Source organism: Vigna unguiculata, chromosome 5 (genome assembly GCF_004118075.2).
Source record: "Vigna unguiculata cultivar IT97K-499-35 chromosome 5, ASM411807v1, whole genome shotgun sequence".
NCBI classification, from domain to species: domain Eukaryota; kingdom Viridiplantae; phylum Streptophyta; class Magnoliopsida; order Fabales; family Fabaceae; genus Vigna; species Vigna unguiculata.
The window spans coordinates 458,748-484,191 of record NC_040283.1 but is presented as its reverse complement, the minus strand read 5'-3'; the positions used below and the strand labels follow the sequence as shown (position 1 = coordinate 484,191).

At 32.8% G+C, this 25,444-nt stretch overlaps 6 protein-coding genes across 12 annotated transcripts in view; 1 reads left to right on the top strand and 5 right to left on the bottom strand.

Annotated features, from left to right (window-relative positions):
- The first annotated feature begins 882 nt into the window (after nt 1–882).
- On the top strand, nt 883–3,003 carry LOC114184194. The gene is made up of 5 exons (XM_028071466.1): nt 883–1,278; nt 1,528–1,631; nt 1,774–1,945; nt 2,026–2,148; nt 2,236–3,003. Exons 1-5 carry the CDS (start codon nt 1,111–1,113, stop codon nt 2,836–2,838), a joined length of 1,170 nt encoding a protein of 389 aa, XP_027927267.1. The 5' UTR covers nt 883–1,110; the 3' UTR covers nt 2,839–3,003.
- Nucleotides 3,004–4,023: 1,020 nt separating this feature from the next.
- LOC114183898 (30S ribosomal protein 3, chloroplastic) lies at nt 4,024–4,888 on the bottom strand. The gene is made up of 2 exons (XM_028071073.1): nt 4,633–4,888; nt 4,024–4,510 (listed from the first exon to the last, which is right to left on the bottom strand). Exons 1-2 carry the CDS (start codon nt 4,837–4,839, stop codon nt 4,229–4,231), a joined length of 489 nt encoding a protein of 162 aa, XP_027926874.1. The 5' UTR covers nt 4,840–4,888; the 3' UTR covers nt 4,024–4,228.
- Nucleotides 4,889–6,180: 1,292 nt separating this feature from the next.
- On the bottom strand, nt 6,181–8,051 carry LOC114184072. Of its 2 annotated transcripts, none has more exons than XM_028071310.1 (2): nt 7,868–7,878; nt 6,181–6,622 (listed from the first exon to the last, which is right to left on the bottom strand). In XM_028071310.1, exon 2 carries the CDS (start codon nt 6,620–6,622, stop codon nt 6,416–6,418), a length of 207 nt encoding a protein of 68 aa, XP_027927111.1. In that variant the 5' UTR covers nt 7,868–7,878; the 3' UTR covers nt 6,181–6,415. The 2 variants fall into 2 exon arrangements, 1 of the variants encoding a protein (XP_027927111.1); XR_003604541.1 differs by lacking the exon at nt 6,181–6,622 and adding an exon at nt 6,638–7,473 and having other exon boundaries at nt 7,868–8,051.
- A 1,258-nt stretch (nt 8,052–9,309) lies between these two features.
- Nucleotides 9,310–11,419, bottom strand: LOC114183731 (beta-mannosyltransferase 1). The gene is made up of 3 exons (XM_028070848.1): nt 11,309–11,419; nt 10,741–11,101; nt 9,310–9,849 (listed from the first exon to the last, which is right to left on the bottom strand). Exons 2-3 carry the CDS (start codon nt 11,098–11,100, stop codon nt 9,679–9,681), a joined length of 531 nt encoding a protein of 176 aa, XP_027926649.1. The 5' UTR covers nt 11,101; nt 11,309–11,419; the 3' UTR covers nt 9,310–9,678.
- A 1,265-nt stretch (nt 11,420–12,684) lies between these two features.
- Nucleotides 12,685–20,268, bottom strand: LOC114183141 (NADPH-dependent diflavin oxidoreductase 1). 3 transcript variants are annotated; one of them, XM_028070045.1, is made up of 12 exons: nt 19,980–20,268; nt 19,798–19,875; nt 19,401–19,505; nt 19,039–19,130; nt 17,191–17,375; nt 16,563–16,660; nt 15,824–15,898; nt 15,520–15,630; nt 15,053–15,175; nt 14,205–14,324; nt 13,447–13,663; nt 12,685–13,365 (listed from the first exon to the last, which is right to left on the bottom strand). In XM_028070045.1, the coding sequence occupies exons 1-12, from the start codon at nt 20,106–20,108 to the stop codon at nt 12,836–12,838; spliced, it is 1,863 nt and encodes a 620-aa protein (XP_027925846.1). In that variant the 5' UTR covers nt 20,109–20,268; the 3' UTR covers nt 12,685–12,835. The 3 variants fall into 3 exon arrangements, with proteins under 3 accessions (XP_027925846.1, XP_027925848.1, XP_027925849.1); XM_028070048.1 differs by lacking the exon at nt 12,685–13,365 and having other exon boundaries at nt 13,632–13,710; XM_028070047.1 differs by lacking the exons at nt 17,191–17,375; nt 19,980–20,268.
- A 1,471-nt stretch (nt 20,269–21,739) lies between these two features.
- Nucleotides 21,740–25,444, bottom strand: part of LOC114185819 (protein SWEETIE) — a 37,807-nt gene continuing 34,102 nt past the window's right edge. For all 4 annotated transcript variants that reach the window (XM_028073746.1, XM_028073747.1, XM_028073748.1 and 1 more), the window contains 9 exons: nt 25,268–25,333; nt 24,996–25,093; nt 24,787–24,886; nt 24,462–24,606; nt 23,863–24,167; nt 23,643–23,774; nt 23,356–23,520; nt 23,146–23,271; nt 21,740–22,968 (listed from right to left, as the gene is read on the bottom strand). In XM_028073746.1, coding sequence (XP_027929547.1) covers nt 21,907–22,968; nt 23,146–23,271; nt 23,356–23,520; nt 23,643–23,774; nt 23,863–24,167; nt 24,462–24,606; nt 24,787–24,886; nt 24,996–25,093; nt 25,268–25,333 — 2,199 coding nt within the window. In that variant the 3' untranslated portion in view covers nt 21,740–21,906. The remainder of the gene's footprint in view (nt 22,969–23,145; nt 23,272–23,355; nt 23,521–23,642; nt 23,775–23,862; nt 24,168–24,461; nt 24,607–24,786; nt 24,887–24,995; nt 25,094–25,267; nt 25,334–25,444) is intronic.

Here is a 25,444-nt window from a genome sequence, read left to right as displayed (position 1 = left end):
TATATCGTATTATTTATTAAGAAAATATAATGTGTCAATTGTTTATCAGAAAAATATAGAGATGGTTTGATATCAATACATATTGTTGATATAATTTATAACAATATCTCTATTTACCATATTTATGTTTAATTATCATATATATTTATATCACTCTTTATTATAAATATATACAAAGTAATTACATGATAATAATTATTAACTTTTAATTTTAACCATTTACGTATAATTTAGTGGTTAAAATTGATTGTACTCCCCCTTTCAAAATTACAACTTTCCCCATGCCTCTATTACACACACCAATTTCATGTCTATCTCTTCCAAAGACAAATTAGATTCTTTAACTAATTATCATTTTTACTAAAAGAATGTGAATGGAACTAGCAGGTCATATCAGGGAATTTCTTTTGCGATGCACCAAAATATTTGCTTGGTTCTACCTTGTCATAGCAGCCAAATTCACCTCTTTCTATTTTATATAATTTCTTTCTTAACACATTGCACACTATTTATTCTCTACTTAGAACGCAGCCACATAAGAAAATGGCATTACTACGCGCTTCAGTTTTTCGACTATGGTGGCTACCAAACGCTGTTCAAATTTTCTACTTTTGTTAAAATATATTATGTTGGCTTACCAAGACCAATCCTACGTTTTTCTACAACTTCAACCAGCATAGTACTAAATAAATAATTCACATAACTTATGGCAATAAGATAAGGTTTTTGACCTTTCCAATTCTAATAAACCAGTTGCATGAGAAGGGGTCATATCCCACATAGTGGACCCTTATGAAAAAGGACCAGTTTCCAATAGAAATCATCAAACATTCTAGTATTTATGTTCCAGAAAGGAACCAGATACGAACTACTCAAACATAGGTTAGGCCAATTCAAAACAAATAATGACTGTCAAACTCATATTTATTATTCTGGGGACGATTTCATTTATATCTGACAACAAACATTATCTCACACAATAAACTCTCAACTCTGCTACTATAGTCGTTTACTCATATAAGAGTCTTTTTTGATCACAAAATCCTTATCATTCTTCACCCCTTTTTTACACATAAACAAGGTATCACCAAATTCCATTCATAACACAACATGGGTCTGCTTGGAAAAAGCTTCACTTCCAAAATGAAAAGCATCACCACACTTGCTGTTTCTAGGATTGTTATCTTGAAGAATCAGCACAAAGCTCGAGCATCTTATGCTCGCTCTGATGTTGCTCAACTCTTAAACCTTGGTTACCATGACCCTGCTCTGCTTCGTGTAAGTTATTGCTATCAATTCTCTACTGAATTTTTATTACTGTCCTTGTCCTTGCCTTCAGAATAGACTCATCAACACTGTTTTTTATGTTTTGGAATATGTAAAAACAATTTTAATATACTAATATCAGTGTATATTTAATGTTTAGCAGAGGACTGTAAAAAAAATCAATAAAGAATCTGAACTCAGAAGTATTCTCTTTCTCTCTTACACATAAATATATTGAATTTATCTTTTACTTGTTAACAGGTGGATCAATGGATAATAGAACAAAACATGTTGGAGGTGTTTTCTATGATAGAAAGCTATTGTAATTTCCTGAGAGAAAGAGCTGAAGCTCTTGAAACCAACAAGTAAGTTTTCTTCTCTCCTTGCTTGTACAGCTGTTGAGTGAATCTTGAAGAAACACCAAACTGAAGTGGTGATGAATTATTTAACGATGCATGCATTTCACTGTCTTAATTTGCTAATTTAGCATTTTTTGAACATGTGTAGGGAGTGCCCCGTTGATCTCAAGGAAACATTATCTAGCCTTATCTTTGCATCCTCAAGGTGTGGAGATTTTCCAGAGCTGCACAAGATAAGAGAGATTTTAACATCAAGGTTTGGGAAAGAGTTTGCAGAACATGCTGTTGAGTTGCACAAAAATAATAGAGTGAACTCTAAGGTGCTGATCAGTTATTGCACAGAGAACTCATTTCAAGAGAATTTTCCATTATTCTGATAACTTTTGCTTGGTTTGTGTAGATGATACAAAAGCTTTCACCAAAACGCCCCACCATGGAAATCAAAATAAAAGCTCTGAAACAAATTGCTTCAGAAATTGGAGTTACTTTGCGTTTGGAGCAGGAGCCTGTATTGATAAATAAAGTAAGAGCACCTTGTCTCAAAAAGAAATCACACTATGCACTGAACTGTGATATTGACACTGAAACCAATTTTGTTACACTATTTCAGGACAAATTGAATGTTGAACGAAGACAAGATGAACGTGAGATCAGAAAAAATAGTGTTGATGATCATCACAATAAAGTTAATATCCAAAATAATCCAGAAAAAACAATTCAGCATGAGCTTGTATCTAATAGGAATGAAGAAAGGAAGAGACACACTGATACAGCTGCTGCAGCTGAAAAAGCCTTAGAATCAGAATCTTTTGAGATTGAAGTTAATAAACACTCAAATCATGCTATTGAACTAAAAGCATCGGAAAGGAGGGAAATTAAAACACTTGCATGGGAAGACTTCCAATTAAGTCTGAATCCAAGAGATAAGATGACAGCAATATCAAAGAATGCAGTGTTAATTTCCGAGGAACATGCGGAGGAAGCAAATAGAGAGGATAACAATGATCACAACAGTAATTCTGATGCAGCCACAGAAAACGAACACTTCAAATCCAACGAAGAAAGAGTTTACGCTTCTTCCAACGCTATAAAATGGAATTCACAGAGGTCTCAATCTGATCCCACTCAACATCCTTTGGCAGCAAGACATGTGATGGAAACTAGCAATCATGAACATGTGGATTGGAAGATGATGTCAGTGAGGAGTAGATGATCAAAAGGTGACTAACAAGTATGGAGGATTGGAACATATTTTTTTCTTCAAAAGTGTACAAAAGGAAAAACCTCAAGTGAAATAAAATAAAAAGCCAGTTTGTAAGGAAAGATGTTTCTCTTTTTATCTGCTAAAAATATATAAAATGGAAAATACTTAGAGAGATGTTGCAATCCTTTTACATAAACAGCAGAAGGAAGCATAGAAAAACATGTTAAAAGATATAAAATAAAAACTACAAAAAACTGTGTCAGAGAGAATCGTACTCTCATATTCTATCATTTTAACAAATCCCTACTCAACTTATTTAGTCACTCTTTGGAACCTATTAAAACCTACACAACTCTTTGTCGTTCATGTGTTCAGCTGGTTTTATTTCCAAATTCTGCAGAACACGAGTGGGGAGTTTTTATAACAATATCTCATCATTATTCATGTTATTTGGAGTGAAGATGAATCAGTAGAACGAAAAATTGAAGCAATCAAATTCCAGTTAATTTTTATCTGTCAAGTTACCCTTTTAGTCGCTGTATAAGCAACAGAGATCTTTACAAATAGGTCCTTCATCTCATAGAAAATATTTGTGAGCAATACAACGATCAATGAACAAAGTATTAATCAGGGTTAAGGGTGAAACATCCATCCTTGTCAAACACAAAATGAATCGTAAAAAAAAGAACACAGGATGCAATTTCCCTTCGAAATTAATGAGACAACAACTCAACTTCAGAACGTACTCCTGACTCCCGAGTCTATTTTCTTCTGATAATGTGTGTACATGACTAGGTCCTCAAAGAGAGATCCAAGTATCTAAGCTTATTTTTTAACCCAAAAGGTTAATGGTAAAATAAAGCAGTGACACAGAGGCTTTCAATTAAAATTTACTCATTGAAATCAAATAAGTTAAACAATTCACTCAGTCCTTATTCAAGTTTTAATTTCTACACTAGAAAACAATAAGCTTTAGACCTTTCAAAGCCTTTTCAGCAAAGTTCATTACCGCAAGAAAGATTTTTACAAACAGAATGCCTTCTCTTGAATTAGAGAGAGGGGCCAAAACCATGGCAGACAACATGTAAGGACTACAACTCACAATTTTATCAAACAAAATCTAAAACTTCATATGTGTACAAGAATCGAGAGAACATTTTAACTAATAAAATGTGACAGACAGAAAACCAAAGGTGGAGAGAACTTTGGGATAAGTTGATTAATAGTAATATTAGTTAAACACATGTCGGTATACAAAACCAGATAAAGAACATACAACAGAACAACATGAACATTAAAATGGGAAACATCTTATTATTACAAAACATCACCGATTACCCCAACCCAATAATACAAGAGCAAAAAATGTTTGAAATATGTTCGAAAAGCAGAATTGAGGTCAGGATAAGTTGCCACCACTCTGCTGCCACAAATTGATGATATCAGTGGCTTGATTGAGTAGAATAATCATCTGCTTTTGGGAGATCCAAGGCTTGCTTTCAAGCAACTCCTTGAGCTCTTCCCAAGCATCTTTTCTGGGCCAAAAGTAATACGGGCTCAGGGGAATGGTGCCATGCCCCGGTATCGTCTGGTCAAGTGCAATTCCAATGTTCTTCTCCATCCAAATGAACTTCAACACAAGTCTCGGCTTCTCTGGTGCCTTCACAACCACTCCAAGCTTCTATTAATCACAAAAAGAAACATAAATAAGAGATTTTTTTTTTCTAATTGTAAAAGAGTGCATAAATGAGAGAAATTGAAAGCATTATTTGAATGTTTGGGAGCGAAAAGTGAGAAGAGAACCTCGGGTTGGGGAGTGGGCGGGGCTTCTTCTTGGGCAACGACGGTTTCCGCGGCGGAAGCGGCGAGGGTGAAGCGCGTGGGGGTGGTTAGAGGAGGCCGGTGGGAGCGTGAGAGGGGGAAGGAGAGAGAGGGTTTGAATTTGACGGAGGGAAAGGTTAAAGCTTTGGAATTGAAGGTTGGAAGAAGATTTGGGTGAAGAAGTGCCATCGATAAGGTCTTAGTTTACTGATGCTACACTCACTCTCACACTCACATTTCAAAACAGGCAACAAGATAACACCCGACCCGTTTTCTGCCCCATTGTTCCTCGGGTCACCCCAAATTTCTATACGGGTTTTCATTTTAATATAAACCTTTTTCTTTTTGTTTACCAAATTTCACTTTTCCTTTTTAATATATGTAAATAGTTTTATCATTAAAATTGAATTATGAACTATTTTCAATACGTCGCTAAAGTATTAATTAAGATAAACAAAAGTAGATAATTAATATTAAGAAATATTTTTTGTCTTAGGTCGCAAAACTTATCAACACGGCCTACTTTGAGAAAGAATATCTAAAGGTTCCCTCGTATATTTTATGATAAAATGGAATATAATTTCCATATACTTGTTAGTGAACAAAATGGAATGAGTTAGGATTTTAGTATTTAAATCTTATCCTCTCAATCAAAGACACGAAAAAGTAAAAAGAAATTATGTAACAACAATAATGCTTGTATAAATTAAAATGGCCATGATTCCAATCTGTTTAATTTTAATATAAATTAAATGACATATATTCACATTTTCTATTCAATCCACATTATGAAAGATTAGAAACGGAATGTTAAGTATTCTCTTAGAACGTTTAATGCTAAATTACTAGGATTTGGATTCCCCATAGTTGAATTGCAATACATATGAAAATAAATGAATAAAAGGTGATTCTCAACATTTTTGAACTTTGGGTCCCAAATGAAGTGAGCTAATTTCACCATAATCTTCTGAGTGATATTCATACTACTTGAGCAACTCTTGAACCTGTTTTATTACTTTAGTCATAAAAATATTTAAAATACTATACACAATATCTTACGAAATAAAAATCATCTTCTAATAATACCTTTTAAATATTTTTTAAGTCCTAAAAGAAAGAGCCAAGACAATAAAGAGTCAAGACCATCTATGAGGTGGGACAAAATCTTACATACTTACATGACCAAAATTATTAGAAATAATCTCATCACGAATATACTTAACAACTGGCATATAATATCACGTCCAAAAAGACTTGATAATACGAAGAGATAAAAGTTTTTCTTTTCTCCTCTGAACATTAATAATGCGACAATAAATAGTTAAAAAGTTGTCTTTGTAAATAAAATTCAATAAACATTCATAAAAAAGTAAGATATAAACATACAAAAATAAACTTCTTTTTCAAGTTGAAATTAACTTATAATTTTAATTTATGAAAGAAACTTTTCTTATTTTCTGATTTAAGGCATCTGATTTTCATTTCAAGTTTGTAATGGAATTCGGCCCATAAGTCGCGGTACCAGTGTTCTTTGTTCTTAAGTATATATGATCACAGATTTCTATTATCATCATGAAGCACTCAGCAAGGCCAAAACGTTCCCTAACACATTATTTGTACATAAAGCTGGTTGAAACTTATTATTAGCACTAGATTAAATATCATTCTTCGTTTTAACACTTTCAAGCTGAGTAAAAAGCTTGATTACAGACCAAAACAGTGAATACACCCAAAGTATTGTTGTGGTACAAGCAATGAATGAGCTTTAGACCTTTGATGGCAAGTTGGCCTCACCCTCCTTCTTGCTCTTGTCAGATTCAAACTTATCAATTGCTACCTGCAGTTCATCAGTGCCTCCAACAGCCCTCATGGTGTAGAAGTAGGCACCAAAGACAAAAGCTGTCAAACCCCCAGCAACTACAAAATTCTTTGCCTTGGGTGGAAGGCTCCTATATCCTAAAAGTCCAGCCATCTAGGTAAATGGAGAGAAAAAGGGTTAGCATAATTTCGCACAATATAATTTCGCACAATATAAACACAGATTCTAAATTGTGATGCTGAGGGTAATGCAAGCAAACAAGAGGTAAACATTTCCACAAACAAACAAGCAGAGCGATGAACGGAGCAAGCTAACGATGCCAAAAACACAATGATCGAGAACGAGTTAAAGTGAGTATTTCCAAAAACAAACTACGGCAAAGCAATTGAAATAGTTGTAGAATGGAGCGTTTTGCTTTGACATATTTATCAGATTCTCAGAAAGCTTTTGAAATGCCCTATAAGTAACCTAAAGACATCAGTGTAAGAAATTTAACTGAAAAACATGAAATAAACATTGCAAGTTTTTTTTTTTTTTTTTCCATCAAATTTTAACACAAAACAGTAATAGTTTCAATTAACACAAAACAAATGCCCTCGCAGTCACCGGCGCTCGCCGCCCTCGCAGTCAGCGATGCTTAGCCTCTGTTTCTCTACTTTTTATTTTGCTCTCTACCTCTGTTCCTTTTAGGGCTCCTTTTACTGATCTGGTTTGCCTTGGTTGTTCTGCTGGCAGCTCGAGTTTTAGAGTCTAAAGCCTAAATCTCCATATACCTATTGTAGATTTATATTTGTTTTCACATAGTAGGACATAATAAATTTTCTCAACGGAACAGGATATTAAGAAGAAAATATATATCACACATGAAGAGTGGACTTAGGTGTTCAATGTGAAATCCAAATCCAGAAATTGAGCCTGAAAAATTCAAACCCCAGCAACTACCAAATTCTTTGCCTGAGGTGGAAGGTTCCTATAGGATTCCTATATCCTAAAAGTCCAGCCATCTAGGTCGAAGGGGGAAAGGGTTAGCATGATTTCACACAGTACAATTACCCTTTGTTAATGCAAGTGCAGAATAAATAAATGAATTATGAGTTGTGATGATGAGGGGAATGCGAAAAAACAAAAGGCAAGCATTTCCACAAACAGAACGAGGGCAGTCACTAAACTATTGAAAGAATATTAAAGCCATATGCATTGATTGAGAAGTGGCTAGATTGTTTCATCCAACAGAAACAGTTTTAGTGGGTACTGCTCATACTTCTTTCAATTGAAGAGAACCTTTCAATTTCAATCAAGTTTCAATTATATGATATGAATCAGCCAACACTAGCAATATCAAAATTAGCAGAAAGGATGAAACCAAAGAAAGAGGGAGAGAGAGCGAATTCGCATTACCTTATGCAACAAAAGAAGATCCTCCGATTCACTTCACTTCTTTGGATTTGTGAACACAGCACAATGGATACTCTTCCTTTTGTGAAGATGAAAGAGTGCAAAACACACCTTCGTGAATGTATTTAAGTCTATAAGGCCAAATCTAGAATAAAATTTTAATTTTTAAAAAACAATATAAAGTTTTCAGAAAAATAAAAATCTAACGAGTTGCGATTTTCAAAGACAAAAGAAATTTACAAAAACAATAATATTTAACAACTATTTTCTTAGTTTTATATAACTATTTTATTATGTTATTAAAAAGAAACTTTTCAACAATAATACACAGTTAATTAGATTGTTTTCTTTTTCTATTATTAATTAAATAAAGTTATAATTAACCCCCGATAAATGAAAATAAGCACGAAAATTTTATTTAAAGAAGTTAAGAAACCTATGCAACGAAGTATTGGTTATTGATAATTTAGAGAGTTCTTTTTTATCATAAAATATTAGAAGTAAACATGCATCTGGATTCAAATTCCAATTTAGTTTAATTTGAGCTAATGAAATTCGAATTAAATGAAGTTAATACAGTTCCATTTTAATTATATTTTTATGCAGCGACATAGTTAAGTTCTAAATGAAAATAATTAATATTAAATTATTAATTCACGCTAACCCTTAAATAATTAATATGAATTACGTAAAAAATAAAATATTCGAAAGTTGAATTTTTATTTAAAACAACTTTTCTTTTTCATTTTCTCTTCAATAAAATAATAGATCGTAATCTGTGTGTTTCTCTACTCCGTTCTCATTCTTCTTATTTAAAGATGTTATAAGTTCATAACGACGGTTTAGCGATTAAGTTGAATTATTCATACCATATCGTTTATATGATAATAGTTTTTATATTTATTTCATTTCAAGAAATTCTTAATTATATTTCTTTTTTTTCTCCTTCTTACTCGGTTGGTCAAGTGCATACGGATAAATGCAAAAATTAAGCTCGTTGCTTTTATAATAAGGGCAAAAATAAAACTAATAATTGTCATCGTTATAAGAATTAAATATTCATTAGGCTTTTTCTTCAAACTGCAGTAGATGAAGAACCTGTTATATATACACCAGACCTCCTCCTGGTAATTGGTTTCAAATCCTTTGCCTGCGCTCCCTTGTATGAGTAAAATATTAGAGAAGATATTTGATACATTTTGTACAATTATTGAATATGTAATATTACTCATAAAAAATCAACGATATGAAACTTTTATTCTTATAAAAGTTTAATAGAATATTTAGTCCTTTAGTATTGTAAAACAATTTTAATTTAACGTTCATATATCATGTAACCAGTAGACTAGACTTGCTTAATTTTGAAAAAGTAGATGATTAAATACGCTATTAAATTTTTATAGGGATCAAAGTTGCAAATTCATGAAAAAGATGCAAAAATAATGTATTTAAGTCTTAACTACATTTTCATAATACTTTTAATGAAAACTAATTGTTAAGGGAAAACCAAAGCCTAGATACAATAGACTCCAGCCAGGACACATTCACGTACTTACAAAACCCAAACATTTGGAGATCAACCGCACCCTAACAAATCAATAAACATCAAATAAGTGAAGGATTTGAACCAGTGCATACGGTTTTCATTTAAAGTTTGTAATGCTGAGTAAAACACTTTATCCCAAAACCAAAACAGTGAACATCCCCAAAGTATATCATTGGGTAGAAACTGGAATGTAATTCTATAAATGCAAGAACTATCCTTATGAGGGTGCTTCATAGGACTAAATTCTACTAACAAGATATCACAGACCTCAAAACAATTGCGGAGCTCCAATAGATTCCAAAACTCTTTTCTCAAGTATATCTTCATCAATCCACATTGAACTTTGTCGGCGCAATAACTCTTTCTTATCTTCTTTCTTCTTCGCATGCATTTTGACTTTCATCCTCCAGTTTTCAAGTTTCTCAGCTCTTTCTTTTAACTGGTTCACAAATTTAAGATATCAATCAAAAAGAAGACAATAAACTAAATTAAGACGCCCCTGCCCGTGTGTTTGGTTTCTCTTATTTTAAAGAAACAACCACTCATATTTAGCAGACTTTTGGAAAGCTTTTGAAATGGCCCAAGAGTAACCCAAAGACATGAATGTAAGAAATTTAACTGAAAAGTATGAAATGAACATTGAAAAGTTTTTTTTTTTTTATCAATGTTTAGCACAAATTCATAATAAAAACGGAAAACAATATAAAATAGTTTCAATTGCATAACAGACTTGAATCACAGATTTGCAGCAGAAACAAAAAATTAAATATTTCATCAATTGACAAACAATTGCAGTAGAAAGAACAAAGTATCCAAAGAGAGAAATTAAGAGCACATATTATAGTCAAGACTAAGCTCTTTACCACTAAAATCAACCTCAAGTACAGCAAGAATAGTTTTGTAAAGGCTAAATCTCCAGAGACCTATTGTAGATTTATACTTGTTTTAACATAGTAGAAGATAATAATGTATTCAGCAGAACAGGACGCTAACAAAACATAACACATCACACATGAAGAGTGCACTTTAGAGTTCAATATGAAATTAAAATCCAGAAATTGGGCCTTAAACATTCAAATTGCAATATGAACAAACAATTTGACATGCCGGAAAATCCAGGTTCATTTTAACTTTTCAGCAAGCATACTTATGAGTTTTTTAGCGCTGTACTCTAATCAAAATTGAAGTATCGCATCAGTAACCTATGCTGATATTGAATGCGAACATATACTATGCACAGAAGCTGTGGCAAAAATAAATTGTACCAATAACGAATTTCATATAAGTTTTGTCCAAACAACAATTGGATTGGAGGAACATATCAACATACCAGCATTTGTCGAAACTGCTGTCGTTCGATGTCGCGTTCTTGGGCTCTGAGCTGAGCGGCTTGAACCTTGAGCTTCTTGCGCTCTTCGTTGGCGATTCTGAGGGCTTCCCTGCGAGCCTCGTCCTTGCGCTCCTTCTCAATCTTCATCACCTCCATCTCTCTTATGTACTCTTTTCGAACCTCCTTCATTTGCTTCGCGTAATCCCTTCTCAGCATCGCCAGCTTCGCCTCCGCTTCCTTCGGGTCCCGCGGCGCCTTCCAGCTTCCCAGGAAGGAGTTCGGAGGGAGGAACTTGTGGTTCTCCAGCTGCTTTGACGCCCTCGCCGACGTCGAGAACGACCGGAGCGATGAACGGAGCATGCTAATCACGCCGAAAACACAACCATCGAGAACGAGTTTAAGTGAGCATTTTCACAAACAGGATGAGGGCAACGCGATTGAACGAGTTGTAAAACGGATCGTGTTGTTTTGTTATTAAATTTGTATTATATGACATGATATGCATTTGTAATTGAGAAATCAAGTGAAGAAATCAGAAAGAGATAGAGAGAGAGCAATTGTGAATTACCTTACTCGACACAATACCTCAAACACAACACACCACAATTAACTCAACAGACACAATACCTCTTCCTTTTATAAGACACCCAACAGAACCTGGGTTAAAAAAAAGAGAGAGAGAATTAGTCTGAATTTCTTTTTGGTCTCATATTTTTAATAATTTACTATTTGGTATTTCATTTTTAAAAGGTTTTATTTGTCTTTCAAGTTTTTTTTTTTAAGAAAATCTATTTTGCGTTTCTCTTGATTAAGGAAAATCTATTTATTTATTTTTTTGTCTTAGATAATAAAACTGATCAACAAGGTCTTCTTTTAGAATATTTAATGTTTCTCTCACATATTTTATGATAAAATGGAATACCATTTTCATATATTTATTAGACGAGTAATGATTTTATTATTTGTCCTCATTCAAAGATATAAAGAGAAATAAGAAATCATGTAAATTTTTTATATAAACTAAATGGCACATATTCTATCACCTCATTAATGATTTCCTAACAATTTCATATATTCACATTTTCTATCCAACACATATCATAGAATATTAGAAACAAAATGCTAAGTATGCTTTTAGAAAGATAATTGCTAAATAACCATGATTGGATTCCCTGTAGTTGAATTGCAATGCATATGAAAACAAATTAATGAAAAGGTGAATCTCAACTTTTTCAATAAACATTCATATAAAAATAAGATATAAAAAAGAACTTATTTCTTAAGTTAAAATTAACTTGTAATTTTAATTTAAAAGAAACTTTTTCTTTTCTTACAAGAAACAAATAATATATACTTTGTAAGAAATTTGAAGTTTATTATCATTCATAGAGGTAAAAAGAAATAAAATGTTATTCATGCGATATAGATGATTATGGACTTGGTAACGAAGACTGCACATTCTTTACCTATCGACATGAAATACAAATTAGAGTAGTTTGTAGAGAAATATAAATATTGTGTCACATTAAGATACAAATTTCACTTCAAAATTTTAAGAAACTTCCAGAAAATGTTAAGAACCATATTAAAAAATAGTTTACCTTATCATTTGCAATGCGATTCAATCGTTGCAAGACGACTTACAAACTTGTGTAATGAAGTAACAAAGCGCAACGCACATAGGACGATTTGTCTTACAAACTTTCATGCAAGCTTGTGAGAGGACATTTTACGAAAATATTGTATGATAAGAAATGTATAACACCTTTGTGTTCTTTGTGTTGATACTAGATGAGGAAAAACACTTTCTTTTGGCACCAATTATTTTGTGGAAGCATAATGAATAAATAAAAATGATTGGACAAAAGTTTATCCACAAAAATAACCTTTAGAATTTCAAGTTGGAGAGTTCATAATCTAAAAGATGAGTTACACATTAGAGTATTTAAATGGCAAAATATTCTTAAAAAGTAAATTCCATATATGCATATACTTCTCATATGACCAAAGAATAAAGATAGAATGAATAATGCACCTAAAGTTGGCTATGATTGCACTATCAAAGGTCCTAAGTATAAGGAATTCATGACTTGTTCTAAGACCATGCCTCAATATGATATTTACCACACCTTTCTAATGCTCTAATCCACCTAACTGCATCTTCTCTTGAAACTCCATTTTCTTTAGATATAATTTCCTCAAAAGCTGATGTTACATCTGCAGGCATCTTAGTTGAAGAACCTGCTATATAAACAGAAGCTCCTTCAGCTAACAGATTCCAGATTCTTTGGCTGTGCTCTTTCATCTTATGCTGAACATAAACCTTCTGGGGCTGGTCCCTTGAGAAAGCAACATAGAAACCTCCACCCTTTGCTTCTGAAAGCACCCCTTTGTTCTGTGAATGACTCAACCAAAAGTCACGGTACAGAAAGTCACCCTCTTCATTCCAGCAACCAAAGAAAAACATGATTGGAGCAGTGGCAGTAGTTCTACTTTGCACTGCTCTTTCCTCTACAAATCCACGAAAAGGCGCGCATCCGGTTCCAGGTCCAATGAGTATGAGGGGAAGCGACGGTGACGGTGCAGGAAGCAAACCTTTATAAAACCATGCTGGAACAAGGATACCTGCTTAAAAAAAAAGTACATGTGAGGTAATACTGATGATTAATTACTAAAATGCAATAAGTGGCTTGTTTTGCTTCATACCATTGCAAGGATCTAATGCTGCTAGCCATGAAGAGCATAATCCTTTCTTTTTCCTCTTGTAAGGTGTTGTCCATGACACCACATTCACAGTCAAGTGTACTTGATTGGGATGAGCGGATTGAGAAGAAGATATGGAGAATGCTCTTGGTTTCAGAGGAGGAACCAATTGGACTAGCCACTCAAATGGCATTTTTACAGATGGAAAATCCTCTAACACCTTTTTGACCATCAAACATGGAGAACAGACATATACATAAGTTTGAACTGAAGAAGACAAAAAACAAAAACAGAGAGAATCAAGGAATATCTAAATAATTGTTAAATGGAAGGTAAATTACAAAACCATCAGTTCAGCACGGAGGCTGTCATATCCTCTTGAAAAACCAATACCCTTCAAAACAGAACCAGAATTTTGGGACTGGAACTGAAACTATAATCTAATAATTTCTCTTACATAAGATTTTAAACTATTAAAAATATCTGTCTGAAATCACTAATCTTGGTAGCGAATATTTATATGCTCCCATTATATATCTACACATGTATTGTAATTGAAAATAAGCTTAAGAACCACCAAACTTTATCAATTATTGTTTCATGAATTCTTTTATATTCATGGACCAGTTTTAGACACAACCCTTTAACCATTCCCCACATTCTTAGAAGCTGCTAGACACAAAAAAGAATTCAGTGTGTAAAAATGACAATAAAGTGACTCAAAGCAAAATGATGCATGACATATAATTCATTGACCTTACCTCAAGAACAGTTCTCCTTTCTTTCTGGTTATATTGGTAAAGGTCATCTCTTCCTTCAGGTGAAGCAAAATATTTAAGTCTCTCCCTCTCATGTTCTGCTGTTGCAAAATAACTCATAACCTGGAGCATAACAGTAATGCTAGGTTAGCTTTTAATGCAAGAAGTTATAACCTAATAAGTTGTGAAGAAACTCAAATATCCAAGCTGATGTCCGTTTATTATCATGCTTCTTTCCTGTATGTAAATACTTAAGAAATCATCATGTGTAAATCATCATGTGTCATAACAATCTTATAAGATACACATCATACATAACATCTTCAAAACGAAAAATTATGTTCTGCCCAGGTACAAAAAAAAGGAATCTTGTTTTATAGAATGTGGCATAATAGGTTTTACATAAATTATCACTAACATACATAAAAATTAAGAGAGGATTGCTGCATTTGATTTCAGTTACTATCTTAGATGGTGAGAGGTCATTTCTCACCACAGCCAAGATGTGTGCTATTAATTAAACTAGGAGAATGCTATATTATAAAGAGGCTTGCATTTGATATAGGGTTTGAGCTAACTAGGATTTTTAGTGGATATTTGTGTAGGAAAGCCAAGCCAATACATATAATGAAAAATCAACATTCCTCGGTCATTGTGAGTTTCTGTTTGATTACCCAAAGCAACTAATTCTAGCAATTTATTAACTCATTACGCATCTAATCTAAGGTTAAGAACTTCAAACAGAAAAGAAAAAGAACATGAAGTAAATGACAAAGGAAAGCATTGAACTTAATTATGTATCTTTTAAAAATGGCATAAAAAATGTGCTGTCAAAACTTACTACATCTCACCTCAAAGAAGTAACGCCTAGGAGAAGCTGAAGCTACATCCATCGAAAATTCCACAAAGGTTCTTAATTTTACAGGGCTTCTAGAATCACGGGCATTGTGATCATCCATTTCTCTTGGACTAACCTGAAATTTTGCAGATATCTTAGTAGTAAAATGTACATCCACATTTTGAAGGAAAATAAGTTTAATAACAAAAATACCAATCAGGTACAAGGCATGCATACAAATAAAGTACAAGCAGAAACGGGCAACTATATAGTTCTACTATTCCTAGATAGAAAAAATTTCAGCGAGAACATGGCTTCAGAAATCCTGGAAGCAGAAAGTAATGGCAGAAACAACCACAAGGCTTGCTTCTTTTATTTGTATATGACGTTGAAGAGAATGAATCAGGATAAAGTGAAGTGAATGCTGACTGAGTAAGGTCGGAGAACCACAATAACATTAACTAATACTGAATTACTTACAGTAATGAATGAATCAGGATCCAAATTACAACGTTGTATGAAAGCATCAACTGCAGCGGAATCTTGACCAGGTAGAATTTCAAGGACATCACCAATCTCATATTGAAGAGCCTGAGGAAACCATAATGCATTTTGTAATTCAAATCAGTGGATGAATAATTTTGTAGCAAGTAATTTCACTATACGATATAAAAATAGGATATGACGCATTGTAATTTGTTCCTAATTCTAACATGTTTCAACACCAAGAAGTTTATACATCTATCCACCACAAGGTTAAAAGAAAAGATACAGGGTAGCTTACAGGTGAAACAAATTCAAATTCAAAATGACGAACATCTTTTCCACAGTTTGATCTGGTCAAAGGAAGATTCTTTACCTGCATGATCAGAACAAAATAAAGTGAGGTATGCTACAAAAAGAGATGACTAGGTGGTAGATAAGTTTTTAGAAATGTCTGTTCATGAAAAATATAAGCTTAGAAAACACACATTGAGAAAATCAACTCTACAAAATTCCGAATGTTCTAAGGATCAATTAACACTTCATCAATCAACATCAATTATAATAGATTAGATGCTATACTTCTTAAAATACAAGGAAATGTTAACTATAAAAATGACATACAAACATTTAATTTATCTAAAATTCTGTATGCATGAGCATCAAGATGTCAATATAATATCATGCAATTCTATTGTTAAATTAGATTTGTTAAATTCATATTCAACAAAAAAAAGTTAACAAGTGTGCAAGTCCTAATCCCAGAGTCAGTGGGTCCTTTCACAAATACATGCTAATAAAATAGTTCTCACACAGAATAAACATTTCATTTGTAACTTGTAATAGATGTAAACCAGTAAAATACTAAATATTCTATACTACAGAAGAGATGGTGCTTTGATCTATGTACTATAAACTGTTTATTAGTGGACCATAAAACCCCAATTATTGAAAACTGTTACTGAACACTAGTGATAGGAGAATGCACATATTCTACATATTGTTTACAACTACTAAAGATACAGTGTCTTATCCTATACCATCTTAAGAAAGCAGCCAGGTGTACTTCTGTCAGAAAATGCTTTTCCAGGGTGCACTGATCGAGCACTTCCAATTTGAATACTAAGACATGTTAAATCTGAAAGAGTCACATGTTATTCTTGTCAAAATAACAATAGAAAAGGCCTTATCAACAATGAGGGTAAAAATGTGTAACTCCACCAAACCATTACAGCTAAAGCTCAACCAAATCAAGCATAACCAGATTTAAGAACACCAAAGAAAAATTTCCACACCTTTGGGTGTGTTATATAAGTGAGTGTGTACTGCTTTTGCCTAAAAGTGACAAAAAATCAAAATGCTCTCGTATGTTTAAGCACCAACAACTTTCAAGGCTTAACCTAAGCAATTCAAACACACAACTCATATCCCACATCCAATAACATGTCAACAATATCATTAAAGTAAGCACTTTTACCAATTTGAGACTATTTCATTACTTGATATGCAAAGTCTAATTACCTAAGCATAGAAGTGCGCTACCCAATTCAATTATTCAAAGAGATGGTGAATCATAAACAACAAAAGCGACATACATGCAAAGACTTTTGGAGGTAACAAATTCAGAAAGATTGCAAGTCAACCAAGAACTTAACCAGTTTGGAATACCCGAAGTACTAGAAAAACGTGACTCATGATTTTCAGAGTTGTGATATGTGATCTGGACTTTTGGTTGATCAATGAAAACTGCATCTTGAATCACAACATCAGGACCATTTGGTAAGAATTGTGGTTTAATCATATTTAACATTCTCCACAGAGAAGACATCCAAGGATCCAGAGAAGCTTCATAGCTACAAATAATTATACCATCTTTAGTCGTCACTTGAAACATACAATGAAGTAAAAAACATTGATTTTGATTAAAAATATAATAATTTTAATTAAAATAATTAATTACAAAACATGAGGTATTCAGTATAACAAAGTTCTCGGTACCATGTAGTAGCAAGCTCTAATATAGAAAAATATTAAAAGTAGATTCATATCTTCCATAGAGCATTACTCAAGGTACCCATGTTTTTGCCATTGTGACCTTTTAAATTAAAGAGTATAGAAAAATAATAATAGTCACTACTCAATGTCAGAAACAATTGTCACTTAATCATGACATCGTGTCGTGCAAGTGGCTACTTTCTGATGAAACAAGTTAGTTGAGGCCTAAGTGAGACTTGAGGGTGTCCTTCCACTATAGAACAACTTACGCCAATAAGGTTTGAAGGATTTGTCAAAAGGATGCAAAACCTTTCTGGCAACATGCTCCGTTTAAAATTTGGTTCATTATTTGTTGAAGCATAATGCACACAAAAGTATCAGCTGGTAAGGTTAACATTATTTAGAGAAACAAGAAAAGAACTTGGTGTCAAATGGCAATGTTCTGTTTACTTAAATTTGGTACATTTTTTGTGGAGCTTAAAGCTCAAATTTTTTAATTGTACTACTTAGGTTCTCAATCTGATTTGGGATAGAGTAGTATTCATAACCACTTTATGTCTGTATAAAGGAAGGCACCATTCAGTCATATACAGAGATCAGCATCTTGGCTTCATTTTTCATTTTATATTTACCAGATGCATCTTGTTCCTTCTTTATGGATGACTTATTATTGTTCCCTTGACTGTAAATTCCCTCTGTTTCCTCTGTCGTATGGATGCACATGTGTAAACATGTATTGTTGCTCACAGAAGCATTTGAAAATGGAAATGATCCTTTGAATCATTCTATCAAAATCTATAACAATGGTGCTTCATTGGCCTTATATTTGTTCTTACCAAGGTCTTTCTAAAGCAGCAGACGAATCTGGTAAGCAAAGGGATTGGCATCCTTGCTTCAGTCCTGTTTCCTATGCTAACTTAATGATCTCTTTGTTTTTGAGCTCTAGAGGATACCTTCCCTTTGCCGAGATGAACTTACTCTTCTCTCTGAATGTTTTATATCTAGTTCAGATGTTTAAAGTAGAGCAGTAATTTGTAAGAACATTTAAATACCTTATCGTTGGCCACATAAACTTAATATCTCTTCGAGTATTTCTTCTTCTAGTTCATAAATTCAAAGTAGTGTAATAATTATTTGAATGTTATTACATATTGTTTTGCTTTACTGACGTTAGTGGAGACGCTGGAGACCAAACACAAGGTCTTGGCATTATAAATTAGAATAGATGATTCAAACTCCTATTCATTGTACCAACCATACCTTATAGATATTAGAACTCGTGTTAAGATACGTTTTCAACTAAAGGAATAAGGATTAATCATAAATCAGAAGAGAAGTAATCTTGTGTTTGAAGGAATATCAATTATAAATAAAAAAATAATTGAACTCTCAATTAGTACATTCTAGATAGATGAATTAGTAATCTAAAAACATCAATTTCATACTTTACAAGAATAGATGTGTATGTTTGAACTATGCCAAGTAAAATTGTCCAATTGACAACCTAACATGTAACCATACCCTGAAGGGTGTTGATCATCTCCCAAGCCCCTTTCTACAATAGCTGTTCCTCCAAGGTCCATTAATCTTTTATCTAGCTTCTTCGCAACAAACTGTGAGTGACAGTTCACAAGTAAGGTTTTATCCAAAACATCAAACTAAAGAAAATAAATATATCTGGCAAGACAGTAAAAAACGCTTTGATAAAACTTGTAGTGTAACTAAGTCATTTTCAATATTCTCCGGTGCCTACTATGCCCACATTCTCACAATGTTTCAGCATCAAGAGGTACATAGTCAATAATCAATGCAACACTTATGAGTGTTACACTTCATTCAACAAATAAAGCACAACATCAAATGTGCAAGAATTAATACTTTACATTGTACTTCTGATAACCAGAATCTCCCAAGCCGAAAACCGCATAAGAAACCCCTTTAAGCCAATGCCGGCCTAGGTTTCTCTGAAGAAGATATCTCCAAAACACCTGCAAAGGAAAAAGAATAATAAACAAAAACAAGCCAAAATAAGAGTTTAGTTTAATTTTCATGCTCTGAAGTGTATTGAATTTCACAGTCAACTAATAGGAAGCCAACTTAGATAAAATGTCAACAATATATCTAACGTACACAACACTCTATTTGAATGATTATGTAAAAAACCTTTAAACTATCAGCACATTTAAATTGAATTGTGAAAACAATTTCAAATAACATCACGAAAAGTTTTCAAAAAACAAAAATGTAAACAGTAAGTAAAGACCCTTTTAAGTTAGTCACCTTCATAGAATCAGGTGTATCACCCTGGCCTGTTGTGGAAACAACAAAAATGACAGCCTGCTCCTGCGGCAACAAACTCTGTACAAACGCACCAACATTGAACAAAAAACTTAAAATTTGATTTCAAAATAACATTTTTGGCACACCCAACAGAAGATGTTTCATTTAATTGCAACACATACAGGGTCATATTGATCAAGGGAGAGAAGGCTGACGGGACAAGCTCTGCGTTCAGCTTCGCGAGAAAGACGTTCGGCTACGTCCAATGCATTGCCGGTTTGAGTGGCATACAATATGAGGAATTTATGCATCACTTTCACCTTCAATAAATTCAAAGCTAAGAACTTTTCAGTGAATCAGAGAAAGGGGTTTTGATAGGGATTTGCTGCGTCGTGGCTATTAGCTCCCGGAGCAGGTGGCTGAGCAATGAGCAAAAGAGGAAGTAATGTGAGGGGAAAGAAGAGTAGAGGAAAAGAAGAAAGGTGGAAATATTAATCTTTATAGTTTCAATAAAAAATAATTATTTTTTGCAATTTTTGCTAAGAGACAAAATCATTTTTTTTAATTATAATGAAAACAGAGGGGAAATAAAAAATTAAGAAGCCACAACTAAAAATATAAACTAGTTATATGATATTAATAACATTTTAAAGCAATGGAATAAATATAATTAGTTCCTAATTACATATTTAAACACAAAATAATTAAATCAAAACTTTTTTAATAAGACAATTTAATTGCGGTTATATAAACTACCTAAATGATTTCCAATCAGAACTTTAGCTGTAAGAGACCTCCTCCTATTCAGTTAATCAACTCCTTTAAACCATTTACATTAAAATTTATTTGTATTACAAAATTAATTTTGTATTACACGCAATATCTTTTTTATAAGTAATCCGTGACCATAATGATGTAAAAACGTTAAACATATCAACATTAATAATCTTATTATTACTAACAGAAACATAAATTTTGTGGCATGTATCCTTTATCTTTTATTATGCTTGACTTACAAATAATATATGTATAATTTTATTTTATGCAATTTTACTTGTTTATAAAAAAAAGATAATTAATTATACTATTTATTATAAATTATATTGAAGTTATATCATAATAAAAATTATTATATAAAATTAAACATTTTAAACATTCACATCTTATTAAATATTTTAAAATTCACATCTTAAATTTACATGTAAATTAAAGATAATTATTTTTTTAATCTAAATAAGACCAGATCAAATTAAATTTACATATTTGATATTGGTATAATTTGTTATAAATATTATATGATGACTTTAAATTATTATAATAGAAAAACAGAAAATTAACTTGAATACCTAAAAATGTACCAATATTTCAATTTGAATCACGTATCCGTGTCTAACATGTATTGTATCCGATACTTTAGGATATTTTAATGATAGTTATCAATGAAATATATAATTTCTAAAATCGTAATACATTACAATAAAATCTTTGAATAATGATCAATTTTAGTAAAAAAAAATAATTAATCACTATATAGTGACCAATTTGACAACTAAAATAGTTTCAAAAAATTATTATTAATTTCTAAATTAATAATTAAAATAGTTTCAATAATAAATAGATTTTTAAATTGATCACTAACATTAGCTTCTAGATATTGATTACCAAAATAATTGATCTCTAATTAAAAAATTTGGATTTACATATTAACAATCATATATTTATTATTTATTATGTTTATAAGAATTATTATAAAATTTTTAATATTCATATATTACGTATCGTATTCTATTATTTTGAAAATAAACATATTAACGTATCGAATATGTGCATCATTGCCCTACATAAAAGATCACATTAGAGATAGTTATAAACGATAGATATATTATTTTTTAATATTTTACTTATATACACATACAAAACTGACTATCCCAAATAATAATAATGATAAAAAAAAGTATATGCCACAAATAATTAGGAATATAGACTGAAAATGCAAAAATAAAAATATAAAAATTACTGGACCATACATTTTTACAATGCTTCAAAAATTTAGATCTTTTGCCGCAGTGTCATGCTAGGGAGTAAAAACCGAATAGCGCCCTAATTTACTTATTCTTTATGGACTTCGGCAGATGGTTCTAACTTTGTACTACTATGTACACTATCTATTGGACTTCCAGACATTTCTGTCTGCGGTTCACTACTCTTCTCATCAACACCGTTTTTCTCAGCATCATCACCATTACCTGGTTCACGAACTCCCTGTTGACGTGTTACAGAATCTGAGGTTACTTCGTCTTCCATTGATCCTTCAACTTCTACCTCAGGCTTCTGATCACAAGAATTTAGTTCATTTTCGGGGATTGAAGGCTCCTCTTCTTCAACCCCTGAGTTTTGCAAATTTTCCTCCTTCCCAGCATCTACCTCAGGCTCTTGATCACCAGAACCTAGTTGATTACCTGGGATTGATGTCGACTCTTCTTCGATCACTGAGTTCTGCAATTTTTTCTCCATCTCAGCTTCTACCTCAGACTTGTGATCACTAGAAACTAGTTCATTTTCTGTGATTGATGTTCCCTCGTGCTGAAACCTTGAGTCTTGCAATTTTTCCTCCATCTCTGCTTCTACCTCAAGCTTTTGATCACAAGAAACTAGTTCATTTCCGGGTAATGCTGTTTGCTCTTCTTGAAGCACTGAGTTTTCTAATTTGTTCTCCGTCTCCTGATTCTTATTATCAAGAGGCTTGTTAGTACCGGGACACGTTCCATGATGTTCCTCTTTGTCAACCTCCACACATTCATCACCTTTCAGTTCCTTGTCACTATTGATGGATTTCGAAATAGAACATTCTTGAAACTCAACATCTCCAATAGAACTTTCAGATGATATTTTAACCGGGCCTTTGCCTTCCGCGGTATGCTCTGTTTCTGAATCATCTTCTTCATCCTTACTATTAGAGACAGGAAACGACTGAAATGCATCCCAATCATCTTCACTGACTTCATCTTCTTCCTCGTCATTTTCATCAGTCTGCATCACAACGGCTGGTGGTGATGGTACATAAGGTTTCACTTTACTTCCTTCTGATGGCTTCGGCGATTTTATGTCCAAAACTGGTACTTTTACTTCTATTGGATTTTTATCATGCGCTACAGAAGCTCGGATTACACCCTGCGAATTATAAAGGGTAGTGGGACCTCATCATTTTTATGCACAGAAACAAATTTGGCATTTCTAAAGAAATTTCTAAACAAATTAGAAATCTCCGTCAGCATCTTTCAGGTATTCAATTAGTATTAGTATAAAAAAAGGAAGTGCTATAAACGTCCATCTGTAGCAAAGAAGTACCTGAAGTTGCTGGCGGTGAAGAGGAGGCATTGATAGTAAAACATCCTTGAAATGAACGGCTGATGAAGGAATTTGAGCAAGGCGAGAAACAAGCACAACAGCTGTGCTTCTTAAATCTCTGACTTCCTGTCATTTATTTGCATGATCAAAAGAATGTATAACAAAATCAAGAAGCTAACGTTACCAACAGAAACTCCCAGTTCATATTACCTGAGAAAACCCAGCTTCGGTTGACAAGAAAATCATGACAATTGCCTCTAGAAGTAGGTTCATAAAACTTCTCTGGCAGTCATTACCTTTTGACAGTGCTTGTAATAGTACCAGGAGACTCAGGCATTCACTAGCAATGGTTACTGATTCTCTTGTTATAGTATTCTGTTATCAATCAAAGTATGTAATCCTTTAGCTACACCATAAATTGCAAAGTTGAATATTAATCTGAACTAATGACAATATTAGATGCATTAATGGAAAAAAAAATGAAATATTCGCTATACCTTAAATAGTTTGTTGATTAAAGTGAAAATATCAGTAATTAGCTCCCCAACAATAAACATCATAAAAGAGTTATCTTCTGTATTAACTCTTTGAATCCTGGATTTCAGAAATTGCAATCCTATTGCTTGAACCTATTAAGAAGAAAGTTCTGTCATTAGAATTTATTTCTGGGTAAGAGCCATAGTCATAAGGTGTGATATTTCTTACATAATAATTTACCTGCATATTTGAATCACTAAGTAAAGTTTGGATACATCTAATACAATATTGTAGTGCACCAACACAGATGGAGTTCCTTGCTTCACAATCTTCGGCATATTTACTTTCAAGAGCTAGTTTCGAAATGGATATAATTTGGTCAAGAGAAAATGAAAGTTTTGTATGTATTAGCTTGCGTTGGTTGAGACTTTTAACCACCAAATGGAATTCCTCAATGCAATCCTTAGTCAGAGCAGCGACGACGCTCAGACAAGTTCCAAACATATCTCTTAGAGGGATAAAGCTATCATGAGGGTCAGCCTCATCTGCAAAAAAAAAAAAAAAAAAAAGAAAAAAATTGGGTAAAAGATCCATCAGTTGTCAAGTTGAATGAATCGGCTAGCTTGAAGCCAAGATCCAGCTCAAATATCTTGAAACTTGAGGAACTCGAGTAATTTCTTCCATACAAAGATTGTACCATTAAATTAAATTAAGAATAGTGAAATTGCACATGAGCAAACATTGAGGAAATACATGTAAAATATTAACATTCAAAATAGGAATGCATATGGAGGCATGAATGAACACAGATGACCCTGCTTCCAACTAAAATGGCTTACCATCAATGATTCTCTTTAATAAAGGAATTGTACAGTGGACCATGTCAATGGCTTCTGATAAGCACACCTCAGTTGAAGCCTCCCTTACGCACTTGTAGCCAATTAAAACTAACGCCAAAACCACTGATTTGGGATTCTTATGCATCTTAAGTAATCATTATAAGAAGAAATCATCAACGAACACAATTTTAGAGAAGAAATATAACTAAAGAAAAAATTAGGATAAAATATTGCACAACTTCCATGAATACATAACTGTAGATATTTGACAAAAAAGATAATGGCTCAAACAGAAATCAGTCATCCAGTATCATAAACAACACACCTGGGCCTCCATACGGTTGATGACTGCCTTTGTTGTGGTACATAGTGTTTGTATCACATTTACTCCAGAATTTGGATGAGTTACTGAAGTTGTGTCAGCACTAGACAACACAAGAATATGAAATGTTTAGCACAATATGTATATCCAATGCAAAACTTCCATCAAATAATTGAAACAGCCATAATCATCAGTCATAAGAAATTAAATACCTCTGAAACACTTTAAAAAGGTAGTTTAAACAAAGTTCCATAGTTTTCAAAGCCAAATTTTCACTATTGAAAATTTCTTGTGGACAATTCTGTGCAACCTGTGGAGAAGAATTGAAACTTGAACTTTATAAGTCTCAAAAACATAACGAAGCAGCAAAAGCTTGCTAGACTACAATGAGAACCTATTCTGCCGTAAGAATAGAGTGTATGAAGTGTTGAGAGAAAATAGAATGCGGGGTCACCATCCTTAAATCAGTTTATCAAATGACTACCTGTGATAAAATGGATATCGCCAGACTGTGCCAAGAATTATCCATGTAAGTGGAATATTGAAGAATCTGCATACATTAAAAAGAATAGGATATGTAAGAATAGTTTTATTCATGCCCATTCCATATGATATAAACTCAACCATATAGGCACAAAAATTATTATGACTGCAAACAAGT